The following is a 19,056-nucleotide window of genomic DNA, read 5'->3' on the forward strand; positions in this document are numbered from 1 at the left end:
CGGTCTGTGAATTATCACCGCCCGCGGCCCGTTAAGTGTTGACGATCGTCCCCACGGAGCGAACTGAAGAGAAAGTGATAATGGAGCCAACTGTGTCTGCCCCCCCACCCCCTTTAGGTAGCTTATCTGACCCCAGGCAGGACACCGCGGCTTGCGAAGGCCCCGGGAGGGCGGAGGACGCAGGGAGGCAGGAAGAGGGAGCCGGAAGAACTCCACTCTGCCGCCTTTGTGCGCGAGGAACAGGGACCCAGGCTCCCCCAGGTACCCATGAGCTGGACCTAAAATAAAATGGGGGGCACTTGGTGCCCCAGAGATGGGCTGTGTCAACTCGGGCGTGAGTGGCTAAGGCCCCCAGCCCCGGAACGGGGGCAACCACCCCCTCTCAAGACCCAGGCTCAGCCTGAGACCCCCTCAGAACTGAAGCAGGGGAAGAAGGACCCCCTCCCGCCCCACTTCAGCCAGAGAGGGCGCTGCCATGCTATCCGACGGTTGCTATATAACTTTTATTTCTGGAAGTTAAAGTAGATACAGCAATATACAAAAAACAAAAACAAAAAAACACAATAATATAAATTTTTACACTATTAAGTATACATTGGAATTTGAATGCAGTGGCCAGGACAGCATCTCACAAACCACCATGTGGGTAGGTCAGGCATCCATGGGCGTCCCTCGGCTGAGCAGGTGTCCAGCGGGCAGGTCTTGGAGGACTGGGTTTTTTAAGGGAGGGGCCAAAACAAGTCTCAGCTGCTCTCAGGCTCTTGCTATCATCAGGGTTAAAACCAGAAACACGCAACCTAAAAGCCACGGGTTTTACAATTTCTGCTCCAGCAAAGCCAGGATCCTCGCCCCAGGTCCCTGGAGTTAAGCTTATTACCATCTAGAGAGTGTTGCTGTGGGGGAGATATTCCGCACTACCTGTCGACCCCTGCTTGCCTTGGAGAGAAGGTCTTGCTCTCTTCCTTCAAAATCTGGTGAATTGGGGTGTAACGCACAGCATTCCCTAGAATCCCTGGTCAACTGAGACAAGGTGGTTGTGGGCCGCCCAATCTAGCTGAGCCTCTGGGTCTGAGGAGGCCCCATATCAGGGACCACCTCGCATGCTACTGTGTGTTCTGAGGGGCACAGTAAATGCGAGTTGTTCTGCCTCATCTCGGGGGCCCCCACGTGGAGGAGACAGGCACCAGTGCTGCAGGGAAGGCTGGGGTGTACACTCCCGCACACGAGGGACAGACCTCAAGCTTATCACTAAGCCTTTGCCCTTGGGTTAACCAAGTAAAGAAGTGATTACAGGTGCTGCAGGAAATCACCAAGAAACTGGGATAAGAACCATATTCCCTGAGCTCAACTAGACCCTTGACCGGGGCCCCGCAGTCTGACTCATGCTCAACCTGTAACTCTCTCCCTCTTATCCCAGGAGGTCCTGAGACCAGGATGCCTAAAGCAAACAGGACAAGGGACCCTTAGACGCTGGAAAGAGCCATGCCACAAAAGGGGCTCAGGTAGACTGGGGGAGAGGAAGAATCATCCCGTCCCTTATAAGGCACCCATGGAAACCACCCAGGCTTGGAAACAGGAGCAAAGTCCAAGGAGAAAGGGAGAACAGATTGTAAGTGCCCCTCTGCCCAGCCTCACCTACTAATAGGCCAACAAGATAAAAGGGGAAATAAAAACTTTGTTTATTTAAAAAAAAAAGCCTAAAACGGTTAGGGTCTCCTTCAACCTTCCTATTTCAAAACCAAAGGCCAAGCCACAACTTCAGATGACTTTTAAGGGCTGGATCTGAAGCTCATGTCAGGGTTTATATAAATTATCAGCCTGAAGAAAGCTAAAGCACCAAGGAGGAAATTAACCGTTTTCTTAAATATAGAAAAGGCTATGCCGATACAGTGTTTTTTGCCCTTTAAAAACCTTTTTTTTTTTTTTTTAAGTTTAAAAACAAACCTTGGGGCTTTGAAAGTCCTAACTTCTTCTATTTGGACATTAGCAAGGTTAAAAGTGCAGTGCCAGGAGGATGTAGCTAGAGGCAGCCTGTGGCATTAGCTTACAGAAATAGGCAGAGGGATGCCGCTGGCACCAGAGGCACTTGTCTGGCAACGACAACAACAAGCTGCTGAGAAAGGAGGGCAGGAGGGCAAAAAAAGACATTTCCTCTTTCTCCCTCTCGCCACCCCTTCCACATCCCCTGATCACAGTCTCAGCGCATTCTTATTTGCATTTAGATAAAAGCATATCACCCACATTCACTCATTTCTCTATTTTAAAAAGTGCCCAGATTGCCTAAGATAGCCGAAGTGAGAGATGAAAAAAAAATCTGGAACCACAGAGTCGGGAGTTGAGTTGATCTGGGCTTGGGCTGTTTAAGGGCTGGTGGAACACAGGTTGGTGCCTCCGTCATCTCTCTCTGCAGCTTCCGTCCTCGGCTCCTCACATGGGGGAGGTAGCGCACTCCGAGGTCAGCTCCATGTCGAAAGTGAGGGACTCTGGGGGGACACAGAGGGAGAGCCAGTTCAGTCCCGAGCCCTACAGCTGGCGGGGCCCGCACCCCTAACCTTTCAGGGGGCCAGTGGCTCAGGCCACGACTGCCCCTTGGTTGTCAAGATGGGGTCAGAGAATCCAGATTCTCTCTCCTCCCTTCTGGAAGGACTCAGCCTCCTTCCTATCTTAACTTATTCCCAACTCTTCATGTTTAAAGAGCTCTAAAGCTGCCCTGTTGAACACAGCAGCCTGGAGACACTTGAGATGTAGCTAATCCCAACTGAGATGGGCTGTGGCTGTAAAACACCCAGCAGGTTTCAAAGACTTAGTATGAAAGAAAACCTTATTCATTTTTTTCTTGGCTGCACCATGTGGCTTGTGGGATCTTAGTTCCCCGACCAGGGATCAAACCCATGCCCCCTGCAGTGGAAGCTTGGAGTCCTAACCACTGGACTGCCAGGGAAGTCCCACATTCATTTTTTTCTAACGTGCAGAAATGCCACTATTTTGGATTTATTAGGCTAAAGAATAAAGTTGTAAAATTAACCTCATCTGTTCCTTTTCACTGTTTTTCATGTGGCTACTAGAAAATTTACACTGGCACAGGGAATGCATTTCTATAGGAAAGTGCTGTTCGAGAACTCCTCCCCATCTGGGTGCCCCATGCTTGGTTCTGTACATGGGAGCATCACACCTAGGGGACTGACTTCCCTCACAGGGACAAAGTCCAGCAACCGGATACTCACCAAACTGCCCTCCTGCTGAGGGTTCAGCACCTTCACCATTATTTCCAAACTGCATCAATGAATCTAAAGTGCGGGGGGACATCGGCAGGTCAATGGTATTGCTGCAGGTCGTTCTGTAGGAAATGGGGAGCAGCAGGAGGGGAAAGGGCCGGGTTGACAAGACACAATGGAGGAAAAAAAAAAAAGAACAAAACACACACACACAAGCCATCAAACTCTGGTCTCCAACAGAAAAATAAAAGCTCAAGCTTTTTAAACACACGACGTCACTTTGAGTACTGAACATAGCTTGGAGGATTCCAACCCTTCACAAGAGAACTCTCACCCGGTGTCCTGTTCCCAGGGATAACTGAGGACATTAGAAATGGAGGCAAAATTGGGAAGGGAAGCCACTTACGGTGTCACACAGATGAACTTGGTCTTCAGGTACGGGGCAGCACCTGGGTAGAAGAAAACTCAGGCTTACTGGTTGTGACTCCACTCTGGGTACCAGGCAGGGGGAAGCTAGCTGCCTCCCCAGGACTGACTTGAAACTCACTCCATCTTTGACCAGAGATTGTCTGGAACCTCTGTCTCCCCTCAGGGCTGCTCTCCCTCACTGTATACTCCGATGTCCCAGCACTTGCAGCTGGACGCTCTGTTCTTTCCCTTCAAGCTTTCCTGAGACTTTTCAGCAGACCCTGGTCCCACCTGAGCTCAGACGAGCACCAGCCTGGTGTTCATTCTTCTCTGAGATCATGTAAAGAGTTTAACTGTCTGTATGTGGGACTGTGGATAGGATTCTGGCCTGGTCGTATCTCTTAGTTGAGTTCCCCACATGCAGGACAGAGCCCACACAGTCTGGGCACCACATGCTGCTCAGATACCCAAGTCACCAAGTCTTTTAAGAGAACATGGAAACTGCTAATGCAGTTCCAAAGCTGAGGGTGACACCTTCTGTTCCCATCAGCACTTATCTGCCTCTATTACATTTTTCGGTGAGGGTATGAGTAACTCCCCAGTTGGATAACTACGTCCCACAGAAGAGCCTCTCCATGGGGAGGATGGCTCTGGACTGGGAGATAGGAGGCCTGGGCCTCATTACATCTTCAACAGCTAAGAGATCCCGGCAAGGCCTTTTCTCTGTCGTGTATAAATAAGCGGGAGGTGGAAGAGGGAGGGGCCCATCTCCGTTGTTTATGATCCTTGTTCTATAGTTAGAAATGTGAAGATTGAAATAAATGAATTTTAAGTGCTAAAATGCTTACACCAAGAGGTCAAGGAGCCCTGGAGACACTGGCATGGAATTGGGGGGATCTGGGTGAACGAATCACTCAGGAGGCACAGGGCAGGGTGGGTGGGCTGAGAGAAGCACAGCTACGAAGCTTGGCGTTTACAGAGAAACTGAGGGATCAGAATGTACGATGACAATCTGAGAAAGGGCATTGCCATCTGAGTTTATTTTTGGCCAAGAAATAGATTAACTCAGTACAGAATCCAAAGATGCTATCAAGGCAGGGTTCTGGTGTCTTATGAGTCCATTTTGGCCCAGGCCTGAGGGGAGCTGACACCCCAGACAGAAAAGGGTTTAATTTCCCAAGTGATCAACACTGCTGAGAAAAACAGCCTGAGATGCCACAGTAGAAGCAAAGGAGAACTAAGCTGATTTATGGCTCCGTACAAGGTTGTAAATGTACTTTATCTAATTTGTAAGATAAGGAATTTGTCATTTCCACGGAGGAATGTCTCCCTCAAGCCATGAGGAAATAGTGTGTGAGCTTCTGAGTAAGGAGGAGGGAAGAGTCCTGGGAAGATAATCTACCTCCTAGAGATAATAAAACCTTCAGGATGGAAACAGAGAGGAAATGGTCAACTCTGGGGGACCCCACACGTAGCCCAGCCCACCAGCCCCCACAACCCCCCCCCCACCCCATCGCCAGGCTCACGCCCAGGCCCTCCGGACACACTCGCAGCCCCAGGAGGCAGACAAAGCACTCAAGTAATTATTTCCCTTCCCATGACTGGCATCTCGCCCCTGAGGAAACACTGAGGTCTCCAGGCAGGAAAGCCTTGCCTCCTGGTCACACGGGAGGCGTGACGGAAGGCGCAGCCTCAGACTGGGAACTTGGACCTTGAAAGCAAAATGAGTGAAGGGCCGGGGACTTGGACCTAAATGCCTCCTGCAGAAGGAACAGGGTACTGTGACAGGGGCTGATAAACAGATCTCCCAACCGAAGCACAACATGGGAGGAGAGATAAGGGGAGACAGGAAGTGAGAGTTACGCTCGCCTGGAGTGTGGCCGAGACTCACCCCCAGAACAAAGGAGAAAGGAAAGTCAATTGCCAATCAGCCCCAACTCCCTCTTCCAAGTCTCGTTCTTCTCATCCCAAGAAATCCCTCACAGGGAATTCTTATGAAAAAGTGGGAAGGAAGCTGGTGGGTTTGTGTTTGTGTGTGGGAGAGCTCTTTGGACAAAAACAGTTTTTTCCAAAGCAGGGAAGCCAACCACAAAGGACCACTTTAAACCACTGCTGGCTCTACAATTAAGAAAAGTTAAATAAAAACAAAGAATGGCAAATTATAGTCTCCTCATCAGGATCTGGACAGAGAACCCAGAGTTCAAACCCCAAACACTCATGGGAACAGACAGAGGGCTCTGCCCTCCACGCTGGTGGTGGCACTAGAGAAAGAGGGTCTAGTGTGAAAAAATGTATGTGTGATTTGCATAAGCACACGGGCTCTTGCACATTAAAGAAACATGGTATTTTCCATAGCTGCGCCTTCAAAGTACCAAGTCCACGCCTCTCCCACCAGCTACCGTCTTCCCCTTCAATCACCACTCTCACGCTCTTAACCCATGTTCCAGCGCTGCAAACACTCATTTCCTCCAAAAAGCCTTTCTTCATCCCACTTGGCGCTGCTCACATTGTTCCGTGATGGGGGAAAGGAAACACGCTAGACTGAAGTCTGGGTCACAAACCTTCCAGCATCTGCTTTGTAAGAAGCGCTGTGCTGGCTGGGCATCCTGTTTCTAGAGAATTCCGCCCTCGCTTTCTCTCCGCAGTGTTTTAGGTACGTCTGGGTGTGTGCGTGCTGTTTCCCCCTTGAGACTGCTGCTGCCTGTGGGGCAGAGCCTGGCGACCGATTCCTCTCCTCTCTCTAACCCCATCGGCCACCCCCAAAGGCACTCATTACAGAGTTCTTTCCCAGAAAGGGGGATAAAGATCACCAGCTTCTTCAGGCATTTACCTCATTTGTCCTCTCACTCTTCCCCAGAATTAAACGGCTGTCGTGGAAAATCAACAACTACCTGGGTCAGCTTCGGGATGCTCCTGGCTCTCTGGCCGACAGTACTTCCCGAACGCCTCCTCCTTTGGAATGTCGGGGTAGAGATAGACCAGCGGAGACACGAGGATATTGGTGGCGTCCATAATCTTATAGCCCATGATGATTTCAGCAAAGGACATGTTGTTCAGCTGCTGCTTGGTATATGGTTCCACCGACTGGATTTGGGTCTTACCTGTCACAGGAAATGGAAAGGGAAGACTTAGGTGATCTCGGAGAAAACTACCTGATTTATTTTCCCTCAAGGGGGAAAGCCTTATGCCAACCTAGCGCTCGAGACCCTGAATACCCTGCCCAGTCGCCTGGCACGGTAGAAATGTTCAGCTGGCTTCGGGAGGGGCTATCCACTAGGCCATAGGTAATACACGTGAATACTTACTTACAGAAGATGTATTAACAGGGTTGGAAAGAAAGGAAATGAAGAATAAAAGTTAAATGGCAAATTTCAAAAAAAATTGCAAATTTCTAGGCAAATATTAGCCCCTGGAGCAAGCAAAACAAAACTGGCAAACCAGTCCTCCAGCTGGAAGAATTTAGAGGAAAGAAGGCACCCAAATGTGCCTTGCACATCTGAGGCGGGGGATGCGAGGCCACCCCTGCCCACGAGGGGGCAGCAGGAGCCTGAAACTAGCGGTGGCCGCGACGCTGGCGGCAGCAGCGCTCACCACCAGAGGGGGTGGGGAAGAGCCAAGCTTACCGCTGATGTCCTTCTCCACCCAAGTGAAGGTGACGCCTCCTTCTTTGCTGCTTTCACTGAATCTCAGCAGGAAGGTGCCTGGGGGCTTGGTGCTCAAGATGGCCCGCTCCCTCTCCTTACTGATAAAGCCCATTATGTACCTGGAGGCAGAGAGTAGCAACAGCAAGGTTTGGGCTGAGGGTTCCCCAGCTACTGGCCTGCTGGGAGAGCGGGGGTTTGTCACACCTGTGCACTCTGCCAGACACAAGAGTTCCAACCTACCCTTCATTCCAAAGGGCCAGGATGTACTTTTTCACAAGGTCGATGATATTGTCCAGCCAGACCCAGAAGGAGAAGCCCTTGCCAGCCATGTTTTCCTAGAGAAAAGAATAACAGGAAAGCCAAGTCCACCACCACTCCAGGCTTTTCCTTCCTAGGGGTGAGGTACCACCAAAATCCTCAGGCCTATCTACCCTCGGGCAGGTCCTACTGGCCGCTGGACCAAGAGTCTAGGGCCTTCCGGCCCAGTGCCCTCCATGACATCCCTGCAGGTAAGCACCTCTCCCACTGCTCCTCCCATGAGGCAGCCACATGGAATTCGCACGGTTACTTACTTTGCAAAATTTAGCCCATGTGATCTGACACCCTGAATAGTTCACACCAGGTCCTGAAGGAAAATAAACAATAAAGTAGTATAATTTTCAGTTTTGAACCAAGATCTTATTTCTTCACACAGAACACACGCACAATTGCCCCATGATAGGCCCTGAAACCGTTGGTTTTCACGTATTTGAATGTTGCCACTGCTGCAGGCACACAGGTGCACCCGTCCCCCCACACCCATCCCCACTGCTGACACCCCCAGAGGTGTTGTTTCGCCCAGCAGAGGTGGTGGACGATGATAGCATCAAGTCCCCGCTGCCCTTTTTAGCCTTGTGTGGTGGTCCGGGGACCAGCAACACACACTAAGAAGCTGACAGCTGGAGTTACAAGGTCACACTTGGTGGCAGCATAGGATTAAGAATAGGTAGCACATAAAACATTCTACCAAGACCTTTTTTCTAGGGAAAAAATTACAAACAAGCCTACGATTTCTTGAAGAAATGGACAGGGATGCCAAGCCTTTAGCCCTAACACACACTTAAAATGTCTTCCTAAGGCTGGATAAAGGGGTATCCTGGAAGGAGGAGGGAGACAGCCACGAAGAGAAAAGAAATCTGCCGCCCACCTCATAAAAATGATCACCAGGATGCAAACCTCCTCTGCGCCCTGACTCCCCGACGTGCTGGAGCAAATGTGTTCTGGCCCCAGCACAGCACCTTGCTCAGTACATGCTCCTGAATCACAGCCCCACAGGCCAGATTCCTTTTTCGAGGAGGGTGATGGGAGAAGAGGTAAAGTGCTGACCTAAGAGTTTCTCCGCCAGCGTCGTCAACTGCTCGATGCTCAGCCCACGCTTGGTGGTGGAGGAGAACTGCCAGCTCAGCACCTCAGCCACTTGATCCCACGTCCCAATGGGGGGCTTGGTGAAGAAGTTCACGTTCTAGTGGAAGTGACACATTCACTCTTTTAGATGATGAGCTGCGCGAGGTACCACGACAGCCCCAAGGCCCCGAGAAGTCTCAGGAGAAGCCGGGGCCCTGACTCACCTTGGGGTTGTTGGTCAGCATGTTATACCACAGGATGGACGCCCAGGCGTTGGGCATCTGACAGATGTTGGAGATCACCACGACTGGCAAGGAGTGGGTCTGTGGAGGGAGCGGGGAATGAGCTGGGGAGGCAGAGGGCCCTCGCAGCTTCAAAAACCTCTTCACCCATATCTTGCAGGGTTCAGAATAAAAGGATAGGCCGCGGACCACACCTGCTGCCAACCCTCAGGGAGGAGTGGGGCCGAGTCAGCTCAACACCCAGAGCAGAAAGAATGTTGAACTCGGGAGCTGTTTGAACAGCACCAGGAACCTGTAAAGCTGACTTGCTCACGGTGGACTCACAGTCCACGGACTTCCCATTTATAACACCTGGAAGGCAGCCTCCACAGATGGAAGATGTATCTGCCCATTAAACAGAGAGGTCCCAGGGATCAAAGACTAGGGTTCCTGCTTTTTCTGCTGTATCTTTAAAGATCAAGAAAGTTGGAGAAAGAGCATGTAAATACCATGACTGTCTAGATCCTAAAAACACTGGTTGTTGAAAGACTGTTTTGCTCAAACTTTATAAAGTCAGCTATGATCAATTTCTAAATACAAGTTTGTATATCAAGTTTGCTGAAAGCTGGGTAGACATGATCTTCTAAGCACTCTCAGGTGGGATACTAAGGATTTTTTGGAGAAAGAGAAACAAAAGTAAATACAGTGCTTAGCAGAGTTGCCATTCCACCTTTTGGAGTAAAAACCCCAAGTAGAAGAAGTCTTGTTCTGAATCACCCCTGCAAGCAGCCCTACCCAGTTCTGCCGCAGAACTCACCTCTAGGTCAATCTTGAGGCCTTGGTGATACACCTCAGTCTCAAAGGTGATCAGGTGCAGCTCCTCGGTCACAATCAGGGAGGCCTACAAGAATGAGAAGGATGCTCGTCCTCAGAGAGGATGGTATTCAGTCCTGACGGCCACCACCACCACACCATCCAGAAGGGCAGTCCACCAGGTGGCCACAGACACAACTGGAGCACGTGGTCTCTTCAATACTACAACCCTCCAGTGCTCTGATCCTCCATCTGATCTCCTACTGGCTTTATTATGATACTACGCAGATCCGATCATTTATGTATAAAATGGCTAAGGCGCAAAGAATGACAAAACAGTGAACACCTGTGTACCCACCACCCGGTTTAAGGGAAAGACCATCACCACTGAGGTTCTCTGCACACCCTTCTGAACCCCATCCATCCCTGTGCCTCCTGCCTCAGAAGTAACTGCCATTTTGTCTTTTGAGTTTATCATTTCCTAGCTCTTCTTTATTTTATCACATTTATATCTCTAAACAATGTATGCACTGTTTAGTTTGCTGAGTTCCGTCTTATTACATACAGAATCACACCCTGTGTATTCTTTTGTGGCTTGCTTTTTACATCCATGTAGCTGTGTGCACCTGTGATTTATCCATTTTCACAACTGTATAGTATTCCACCACCTGACTATACCACTGATCACTCATCCACTCTAGTGCTGATGGCGTTTGGGTTGTATTTAGGGCTTACATTCAGGCTGCTGTGACATTCTGTACATGTCTGCTGGTACCTATGTGCAAAGATTTCTCTATTGTTAAATCCTGGGAGTGGCACTGCTGGTTTACAGGGTATGTTTGTTTTTATAATGCCCAACTGTTTTCCAAAGTGATTATAACAATTTATGCCCCCACCAGCAACATAGTGACATTATTTTGAATGAGAATTGCTGATGAATTATTAGAAATTCCAATTCATATTTAAAATGCTCTTTTTCTAATTACAAAAGAAATACAGGTTCAGTTTAAAATGCAAATATTACAGCGATAGCATAGAGTAGCTTTGGATAAGAACAGCAGCACAAATACATAAGTCCGTTTGGTAGATATTCCTCTAGAATTTTGTAATGCAGACACGAAGAGACAAAAGACAGGGCATTTTTTTTAAACAAATATACTAATATGCTGCTCATATTATTTTGAATCTTTTTTCTAAATAAATATGCCACATACATTTTCCCATATCACTGCATAGAGACTACCTCACTCTTTAACTGCTGTCAACTATTATAAATTCAATGTTTTTTTTTTTTTTCAAAAGGCTCGCTACATTCTAGAGAAGAGGCTAAGAATGGCTCAGGCGACAAATATCAGAAATAGAAAAAAGGATGTCATCATTTTATAAAAAGATTTTTAAAAGTTTTTGGTCACATTTACCTTTTTTCAAGTTTATTTATTTATTTTGTTTTTTTTTAATTTTTTTCTTTTTTGGCCACACCATGTGGCTTGCAGGATCTTAGTTCTCTGACCAGGGATCAAACCCAGGCCCATGGCAGTGAAAGCCCTGAGTCTTAACCCCTGGACCACCAGGGAATTCCCTTACGTCTATTCTTGACACTAAGAATCCAATCATCTGAATCAATGGGAGGCAGAGAAGAAATAAGGGGGATAAAGAACAAGAGGTCTTGCTCTTTTTCTTCCGGTGAAGTGTTTAACTCGGATTTGTTGAAAGCTTCTATCCCACCTCAGTGACCAAAAGAGGTCACCAAAAACTCAGCCAAGCCGTGTCAGCACACAGAAGTTGGAAGGGGAATTTGGAAAGCATCAGGCAAGGTGGAAGGCTTCTTTTCCACTAACAGGGTGTGGGCGAGGGACTTTCCACTCCTTAATGACGAGCGAACGCCCCGGACAATCAAGGAAATACTCCAAGCCAAAGAACTCCAAGGCATGTGTGACTTCTGATGTGTCACGCTGGTCTGTGGTGACTGCAGCTGAAACAGCAGGTACGTGTCTCTACTTCCAGGCAGTAAGAAGGCTCTTTTTCTCTCCAGCTCAAAGAAAACCCTCCCAGTTGCATTTCATCCCCAACAAAACTTACATCGCAATTGGCTCGGCCCCCGTTACCACATCTCTGCTCTCTCAGGGTCTGTAAGAAAAGCAAAGAGCATCCCCCGTCACGGGAGGCTCTCCCCAACCCCTCCCCCTGCCAGAGGCCCCGGGAGAAGGAAAATCAGGGCTTCTCCAGCGTACCAAGTGTTTGAACTCTGCGGAGAGGCTGCCGTTGTTGGACTCTTCCATGTTCATCACTTTCGTGTTTGTGCCCAGAATGTTAAATTTCCGGGATCTGAATCACAAGAGAAAAAAACAACCACATAAGTGACCGAGTGGCCAGGGGACAAAGTTACATTAAGTGAAAACAGAAGGAAGCCTCCAGGCTGAACTTACCCTCTGAGAGCCGCAACGTCCCCGGAGTCTCTGTTAAGAACACAAACCGGTATTAATAAAACAGGCCCCGAGTTTCTTCAAAAGTCTACTTTGAACACCTGTAATTTACTCTGATGGAAAAATTGCTGTTCTCCTGGGGATATCTGTAAATGACTCAGTTACGTGTTATATGTGAAATTAACAACCCTATACATGCTAAAGTAGTAGATACAGCTGGTTGCCTCCCCTCGTCCTAACAGAACCTTGACCCTGCCAAGTATCTTTCCCATCCCCACCTCCAGGGGATCCTGATCATTAAGCTCACCAGAACAGAACATGCCCATAGCACAGTGGTCCAAGGGTGAGGTCAGGACCTATACTGTCTCAATCAGACCGGGAAGGAATTCTCTCTCAGGCTGGACTTACATCCCATAGCTTCAGCTGAACGTGAGCAAGGAGGCATGCGGCCTTAACTACTACAAGCAACCATGCTACAACCCAGAAGGAACCCTAGAATGCCAGTGACACTTATGGTGGCAGAGAAGGAAGATGGAAGATTCTGGGTCCTTGATGACATCAACTGAGTCACTGATCTCACAGTCAGGAACTTGTTCTAACTTTGCACTTCCAGTTATACTGGTTGCAAATTTCCTTATTATTTAAGCCACATCGGGTTTTCTGCAAAGGTTTACTGTTACCTGCAACTCAGAGCATCCCATTGATGTAGTTGGAAATATTCTTCCCAACGTGTTTGCCTTTTAACTATGTTTTGAATATTTCATTTTTTATATAGTCACCATTTCTCAGTGCTTTCCTTTCTTTTTAAAATTATCTTAGTACTGTTTAAAAAAGTCCTCCATTGCTATCTACTTACTTATGCTTTTAGAATTAATAACAGCTACTATGGGACTTCCCTTGTTGTGCAATGGTTAAGAATTTGCCTGCCAATGCAGGGGACAAGGGTTTGATCCCTGGTCCAGGAAAATCCCACATGCCTCGGAGCAACTAAGCCCATGTGCCACAACTGCTGAGGCTGCGAGCTGCAACTACTTAAGCCTGCATGCTTAGAGCTCATGCTCCGCAACAAGAGAAGCCACTGCAATGAGAAGCCCGCACACCGCAACAAAGAGTAGCCCTGCTCACTACAACTAGAGAAAACCTGTGTGCAGCAACAAAGACCCAATGCAGCCTAAATAAATAAACAGCTACTATTTATTAAATAGTGCATTCTGTAGGAGTTTACAGACTAAAATGGATCAACTTTTAACCCATTCAAAAGGTATCTTTCCATATAGCACATTTTATTTTTATTTTTATTTTTGTTGGCCACGTGGCTTGTGGGACCTTAGTTCCCTGACCAGGGATGGAACTCAGGCCCTCAGCAGTGAAAGCTCAAGAGTCTTAACCACTGGACTGCCAGGGAATTCCCCATATATCACATTTTAGAACTTAAATAAGTACTCATCACCAGAAAATTTTCCCTCATGTCTAGCCTACGTTTACTTTTTTTTTTACGTTCTCTTTTTTGTATTACAGCTTTGATGTATACTTGACAAATAAAAAATAAACTGCATGTATAAAATGTACAATTTGATGAGGTTTGATATACGTACACTATACACACCTGTGACATCATCAGCCCAATCAAGATAATGAACCTATCCAGCATCCCCAAGTTTCCCCACACCCTATGTGACCCATTCCCCAATCCCACACTCCACCCACCCCTGGCCCCAGGCAACCAACAATCTGTTTTCAGTCATAACAGATTCACTTAAACTTCTAGTCTCTCATATAAATGAAAACATAAAGTATGCACTCTTTTTTCTTGGTCTGGCTTCCCTCACTCAGAGTATTAATTTGGAGATTTATCCCTGTGTGGTGGGTATCAATAGTGCATTCCTTTTTTGTTGGTGAGTAATATTCTGCTGCGTGGATAAACCACTGTTTACCTGTTCACAGACACTCATCTATTAATGAAGATTCCTGTACAACCCTTTGTGTGGACATATGCTGTCATTTCTCTTGGGTAAATATCTAGGAGTGGAATGGTTAGGTTATAGGGTAGGTACATGTTTAACTTTCTAGGAAATTGCCAAATTGTTTTCCAAAAGTGGTTGCTATTTTACCACCATTATAGTATACATTTGCCTATGCTTTTAAGATACATCTAGAATTTATTCTGATGGATAGGGAAAAGTTTAACTTCTCACTCAAATCCCCTCAATACTAAGTTGCCCCAACATGACTTACCGAATAATCCATCCTTTCCTCACTGATTTAAGATATTGATTAAAACATATATTAATTCCTTATACAAACCTGAAGTCTACTTTTGGACTTTAGATTTTGCTTCAATGATCAGTTTATTCCTGCCCTGGTAACACACTCATTTAGCAACTGAAACTTTGTACATTTTAATATCTGGCAAGGCAGCTTCCCATACCACCCCTCATAATTTTTGTTAAAAAAAATTCTTTTGGAAAGTAGAATGGTGGCTGCCAGGGGCTCAAGGAAGAGGGAAATGGGGATTTGTTGTTCAGTGGATATAGAGTTTCAGTTTTGCAAGACGAAGAGGTTCTGGAGATCTATTGCACAACAACGTGCATATACTCAATACTGCGGAACTGCACGCTTACAAACGGTTAAGATGTCAACTATACATCAATAAAAAAAAGAAAAAGAAAAGAAACCAACAAGAAAAAATATGAGGTAAATTTGAACAGTTACTGACTATTTGATGATATTAAAGAAGTATCTGGGGCAAGATTTACAATTGCTAAGATAGTAAATGTTATGTTTATCACAATTAAAAATAAATAAATCCTTTTTCAAAACTATCTCTGCTTTTTTTTTCATCTAAAATATAACTTGAAAAGCAAGTCAAGAGTTTTTAAAATTCCTACTCACATTTTGGTTGGTTCTATAGTAACTGGGAAGAATCAACATCTTTACAATAAAATTAAAAGTCTGCAATCCAGGAATATGCCTTATCGCCTCACTTTTAAAAAGTCACTTCCTCACTAAAATTTCAGTGTTCTTCAAGAAGGTCTTAGCTATTTCTGTTAAGTTTATCACCATATATTTTGTATTTTTGTTGCTTATTGTGACATCATTTTTCTACTAGTTTCTAACTGGTTGATGCTAATTTATGTGTAAAGTTATTAACTTTTTGCTTACTTATTTATTAAACCTACCACCTTCCTCAAGTCCCTGATTTCATTAGTAACTATTTAAGCTGTACAGTTTGCCTTTTTTAAGAAAATAAATTTATTTATTTATTTATTTACTTATTTATTTATTGGCTGCATTGGGTCTTTGTTGCTGCACTCGGGCTTTCTCTAGTTGTGGTGAGTGGGGGCTACTCTTCGCCGCTTCGGGCTTCTCACTGCGGTGGCTTCTCTTGTTGTGGCTCATGGGCTCTAGGCGGGTGGGCCTCAGTAGTTGTGGCATGTGGGCTTCATTGCTCCACGGCATGTGGGATCTTCCCGGGCCAGGGACAGAACTGTGTCCCCTGAATTAGCAGGCGGATTCTTCACCACTGAGCCACCAGGGAAGTCCCCAGGTAAATAATTATATCACATACATTTTCTCTTTCCTAATCTCTTCAGAGGGTAAGTGCATTTCAATTTTTTAAAGGTACTGTCAAATTTTGAAGAGGATTCCATTACGTGGTAAAGTGTGGAAGAACAACAATCAATTTTCCCTTACAGTCTCAGTTTGATATAATATGCATAAATTACATTTAGAAGTAAAAAAAATGAACAATGAAAAAGAGGGACTTGAGGTCACAAGAGCAATCGCAACTCAGATCTGTACCCCCAGCTCTGTGGTTTCGTTCAGGCACGTAAAGGACAACGCACAGTAAGGCTTTTGCAAACTTTTTAAAAAAACGAAGATCTCTCAATGAAGATAAAGCCTCTAAGTTCACATGATGTCTGTCAAAGTTCTCATTTCTGTTCCTCGTTTGAAAAAAAGAGCTCAGATAAGGAGTACTTACTTGTCAATGCACACTTTAATTTTAAGCTGATAATTTAGCTCAGGGAATTTGACCAGCAATCTATTTCAAAAAAAAGGGAAAAAAAAGTTTCAGAGCAAAGAAAAAAAATCCAGTTTTAAAAAAAGAAGTCAGCAGGCTCCCCTGGCAACCTCTAGTTGAATAAATATAAAACTCATAATTCTTCAATTCTAAAGAGGTAAGTCATAATCCCAAATTCCTCTTCCTGCCAGTACTGTCTTTCATCTTAAGTCAAGCATCACCCCTTCAGGCCAAAAAAGGACTGAAAAAAAAGCCTAAGAAGTAAGAACTTGGACAAAGTTGTGAGAGATTCACCAAAGGATAAAGAAAGCCATTTCATGAAAAATATTACAGGAATATATGCTCTGCAGCTGGTATTCATTCTATTAAATCTGAAACCCAACACCATACTACCTTGCTGAGGAGGGAAATTTCACTGCAGAAGGGCAAACCCCAGCTTACCTGTTCTGACTTGAATGTGAAAGTAACGCTCCACCTGCAGGCCCCTCCCCCACCTCCCCTGTGGCCTCTGAGCTTCTATTATCACTAAGCTTTACTCTTTCCCTTTAAATCCTCAGGGAAAAGTAGACTCAAAAAACAGAAAATAACTCATATTACTCCGTCCCTTTTGCAGGGCAGGCGGAGATTCTATGGCTTAAGACTTTAGGCCTGGAATCTTAGGAATACAGTGGGTCTGAATCAAAGGAATATGCCCAGGTAACCTCAAAAAGATTACCATTCTTTAGCTTTTGACAGGAGAATCAAAGAGCAAATTGATATCATGCCAACACATTCCATACTCATCATAGTACTGCCTGCGATACCTGTAAAGAACAACCCTGGCCACCAACTCTGTTCTGGCCCTGAGAGTGTCCCTCGATACAATATCTGCCGGAAGTGGAGGTGCCATGGCCCACCTGACTTTAGTTGTAAATTGGACACCGGTCTTGATGACTAATGGCCGGTCAGGATGCATGGGCATGCAGGGCTGCCGCTCCACCACGAAGGCACTGGAACGAAAAGAGAAGGGCAGTGGTTCACACATGACACAGTGGGCCAGTCACTGTCCTGTTCCTCAGAAGTCAGCCAGCCTCTTGTTCAAGGACATATTGGGGTGGGCGCAGGTGGTGGGCGGGGGTGATGGGGGAAAGGGACAGGGATTCTAAGTTACCTTTTCATTAAGTTTCTAAACAGCTCCACAATTCTCTCCTCCAGCATTGGCCGGTGCTGCACAATGGGGTCCCCTTTGTAGCTAACTTTCTGCTGCAACTCCTCCAGCTTCTTAATTTGTTGGCGGGTCTGAAGTTGAGATTCTGCTAATGAGGTTATCCTGTCAATAAAATAAGGAAGTTACTAGTTACCAATTACCCAAGTGGGTGTACACAGGTGAGCTGGAGGAACGGAAGGGAATACCACAGGAATAAACACCTCTACGTAGTCCCCTGACATAAGAAAGGGGCATTTTTTTCATTGTGGGAAAGTAAAATTGACCATTACTAAATGTACAGTTCGGCAACATTAGATTAGAAAAGGGACACTTATTTTGCCTTTTTTGTTTTTTGTCTTTTTGGCTGTGTTGCGTGGCTTGCAGGATCTAAGTTCCCTGACCAGGGATGGAACCTGGCCCCTGGCAGTGAAAGCACTGCTGGACCACCAGGGAATTCCCTATTTTGCCTTTTTAAAATAGTGACTTCCTAAAATTTTACATATCAAAGAGGAAGGCAGGCGTAGAGGAAGAAGTGTTGAAACTTATGCCACTAAGAGGCATTAATGGGGTTACCACTGGAAACTAACAAACATTAGAACCCAGATATGGAGAACATGAAATATGGAATGTGGTGCTCACTTTGCTCAGCCTAACTTGTCTTTGTACCAAAATGTGAGGCCTGGGGAAGCGCAGGATATCAGACGGCCCAAGGAGACAAGTCTGCGTAAACTCGGCCAGGTCCCTGCACTCTCGTGGGCCTTGGCGTCCCCTTCCCTGTGAGGCAGGGGTTGAACTGCATGATCCCCAAGAGCCCTTTCAACCTCACCTTCCACGGATCAAAGCATGTGACATTACGTTTCAAAATACTGATAGCATGCATATAGAAAAAGCAGACAGGGAAGCAAAGGCTGGTTAAGTCTGCCCCCAAGAATGGAGAACACCAGTGTCTCTCTTTGATGGTCCCTGCTAGTTTAGTAAAGACCCCAAAGACACAAAGTGGAAGGCAAGGGGCGGGGGAGGACAGCACCAGGACTTCCGAGCTTGCTGACTCTCTTCTGGCACCTACATTCTCGCATTCCCAGAACTTAAGCTTTTCGGTTCCCTGATCAGAAAGTATTTAGAACTGCTTTCAGCAAATTAGCAAAGCTCAGGGTTAGTGAGGATATGAACAAACAGGTATCCCATGTAGAGTCGTCCTAAATTTCCAGTTTCATGCTCTATGTATCTGGCTTCCCTTTCATGTCAAGTTTCTCCCAGTTTAAGCTGGTGCAACATATTCAGTATTGGGCCTTGCACATCAAGGGTGCTTCATCAAGATTTTCTGAGTGAATCAAAGTAAACGAGTGGATTATAGCGACTTCCCTGGTGGTGCAGTGGTTAAGAATTGGCCTGCCAATGTAGGGGACATGGGTTTGAACCCTAGTCCGGGAAAATCCCACATGCCGCGGAACAACTAAGCCCACGAGCCACAACTACTGAAGTCTACGTGCCTAGAGCCCGTGCTCTGCAACAAGAGAAGCCACCACACTGAGAAGCCCGTGCAGAGTAGCCCCCGCGCAGCAACAAAGACCCAGTGCAGCCAAATAAATAAATAAATAAATAAATAAATAAATAAATTTTTTAAAGTAGACAAAAAAAGAGTGGATTGTAGGAGAGCATATAAAGAATGCTCCTACTAATGTGAAATGTATAGATTTCTATCTTTACATGTACATATATGATAACAGATGTCTAGAGTGACG

General features: G+C 46.1%; 1 protein-coding gene across 5 annotated transcripts in view; it reads right to left on the reverse strand.

The window, feature by feature from the left end:
- Nucleotides 1-484: 484 nt before the first annotated feature.
- STAT3 (signal transducer and activator of transcription 3) overlaps nt 485-19,056 on the reverse strand; it is a 60,471-nt gene continuing 41,899 nt past the window's right edge. For 2 of the 5 annotated variants that reach the window (XM_057714145.1, XM_057714144.1), the window contains 16 exons: nt 17,279-17,437; nt 17,025-17,117; nt 16,090-16,149; nt 12,111-12,140; nt 11,916-12,009; nt 11,764-11,811; nt 9,689-9,772; nt 8,875-8,973; nt 8,633-8,768; nt 7,840-7,892; nt 7,508-7,602; nt 7,247-7,386; nt 6,512-6,724; nt 3,622-3,664; nt 3,225-3,337; nt 485-2,483 (listed from right to left, as the gene is read on the reverse strand). In XM_057714145.1, coding sequence (XP_057570128.1) covers nt 2,428-2,483; nt 3,225-3,337; nt 3,622-3,664; nt 6,512-6,724; nt 7,247-7,386; nt 7,508-7,602; nt 7,840-7,892; nt 8,633-8,768; nt 8,875-8,973; nt 9,689-9,772; nt 11,764-11,811; nt 11,916-12,009; nt 12,111-12,140; nt 16,090-16,149; nt 17,025-17,117; nt 17,279-17,437 — 1,516 coding nt within the window. In that variant the 3' untranslated portion in view covers nt 485-2,427. The remainder of the gene's footprint in view (nt 2,484-3,224; nt 3,338-3,621; nt 3,665-6,511; nt 6,725-7,246; nt 7,387-7,507; nt 7,603-7,839; nt 7,893-8,632; nt 8,769-8,874; nt 8,974-9,688; nt 9,773-11,763; nt 11,812-11,915; nt 12,010-12,110; nt 12,141-16,089; nt 16,150-17,024; nt 17,118-17,278; nt 17,438-19,056) is intronic. The other 3 variants (XM_057714148.1, XM_057714146.1, XM_057714147.1) reach the window with 3 other exon arrangements.

Source organism: Hippopotamus amphibius, chromosome 17, assembly GCF_030028045.1.
Source record: "Hippopotamus amphibius kiboko isolate mHipAmp2 chromosome 17, mHipAmp2.hap2, whole genome shotgun sequence".
In the NCBI taxonomy this organism is placed as follows: domain Eukaryota; kingdom Metazoa; phylum Chordata; class Mammalia; order Artiodactyla; family Hippopotamidae; genus Hippopotamus; species Hippopotamus amphibius.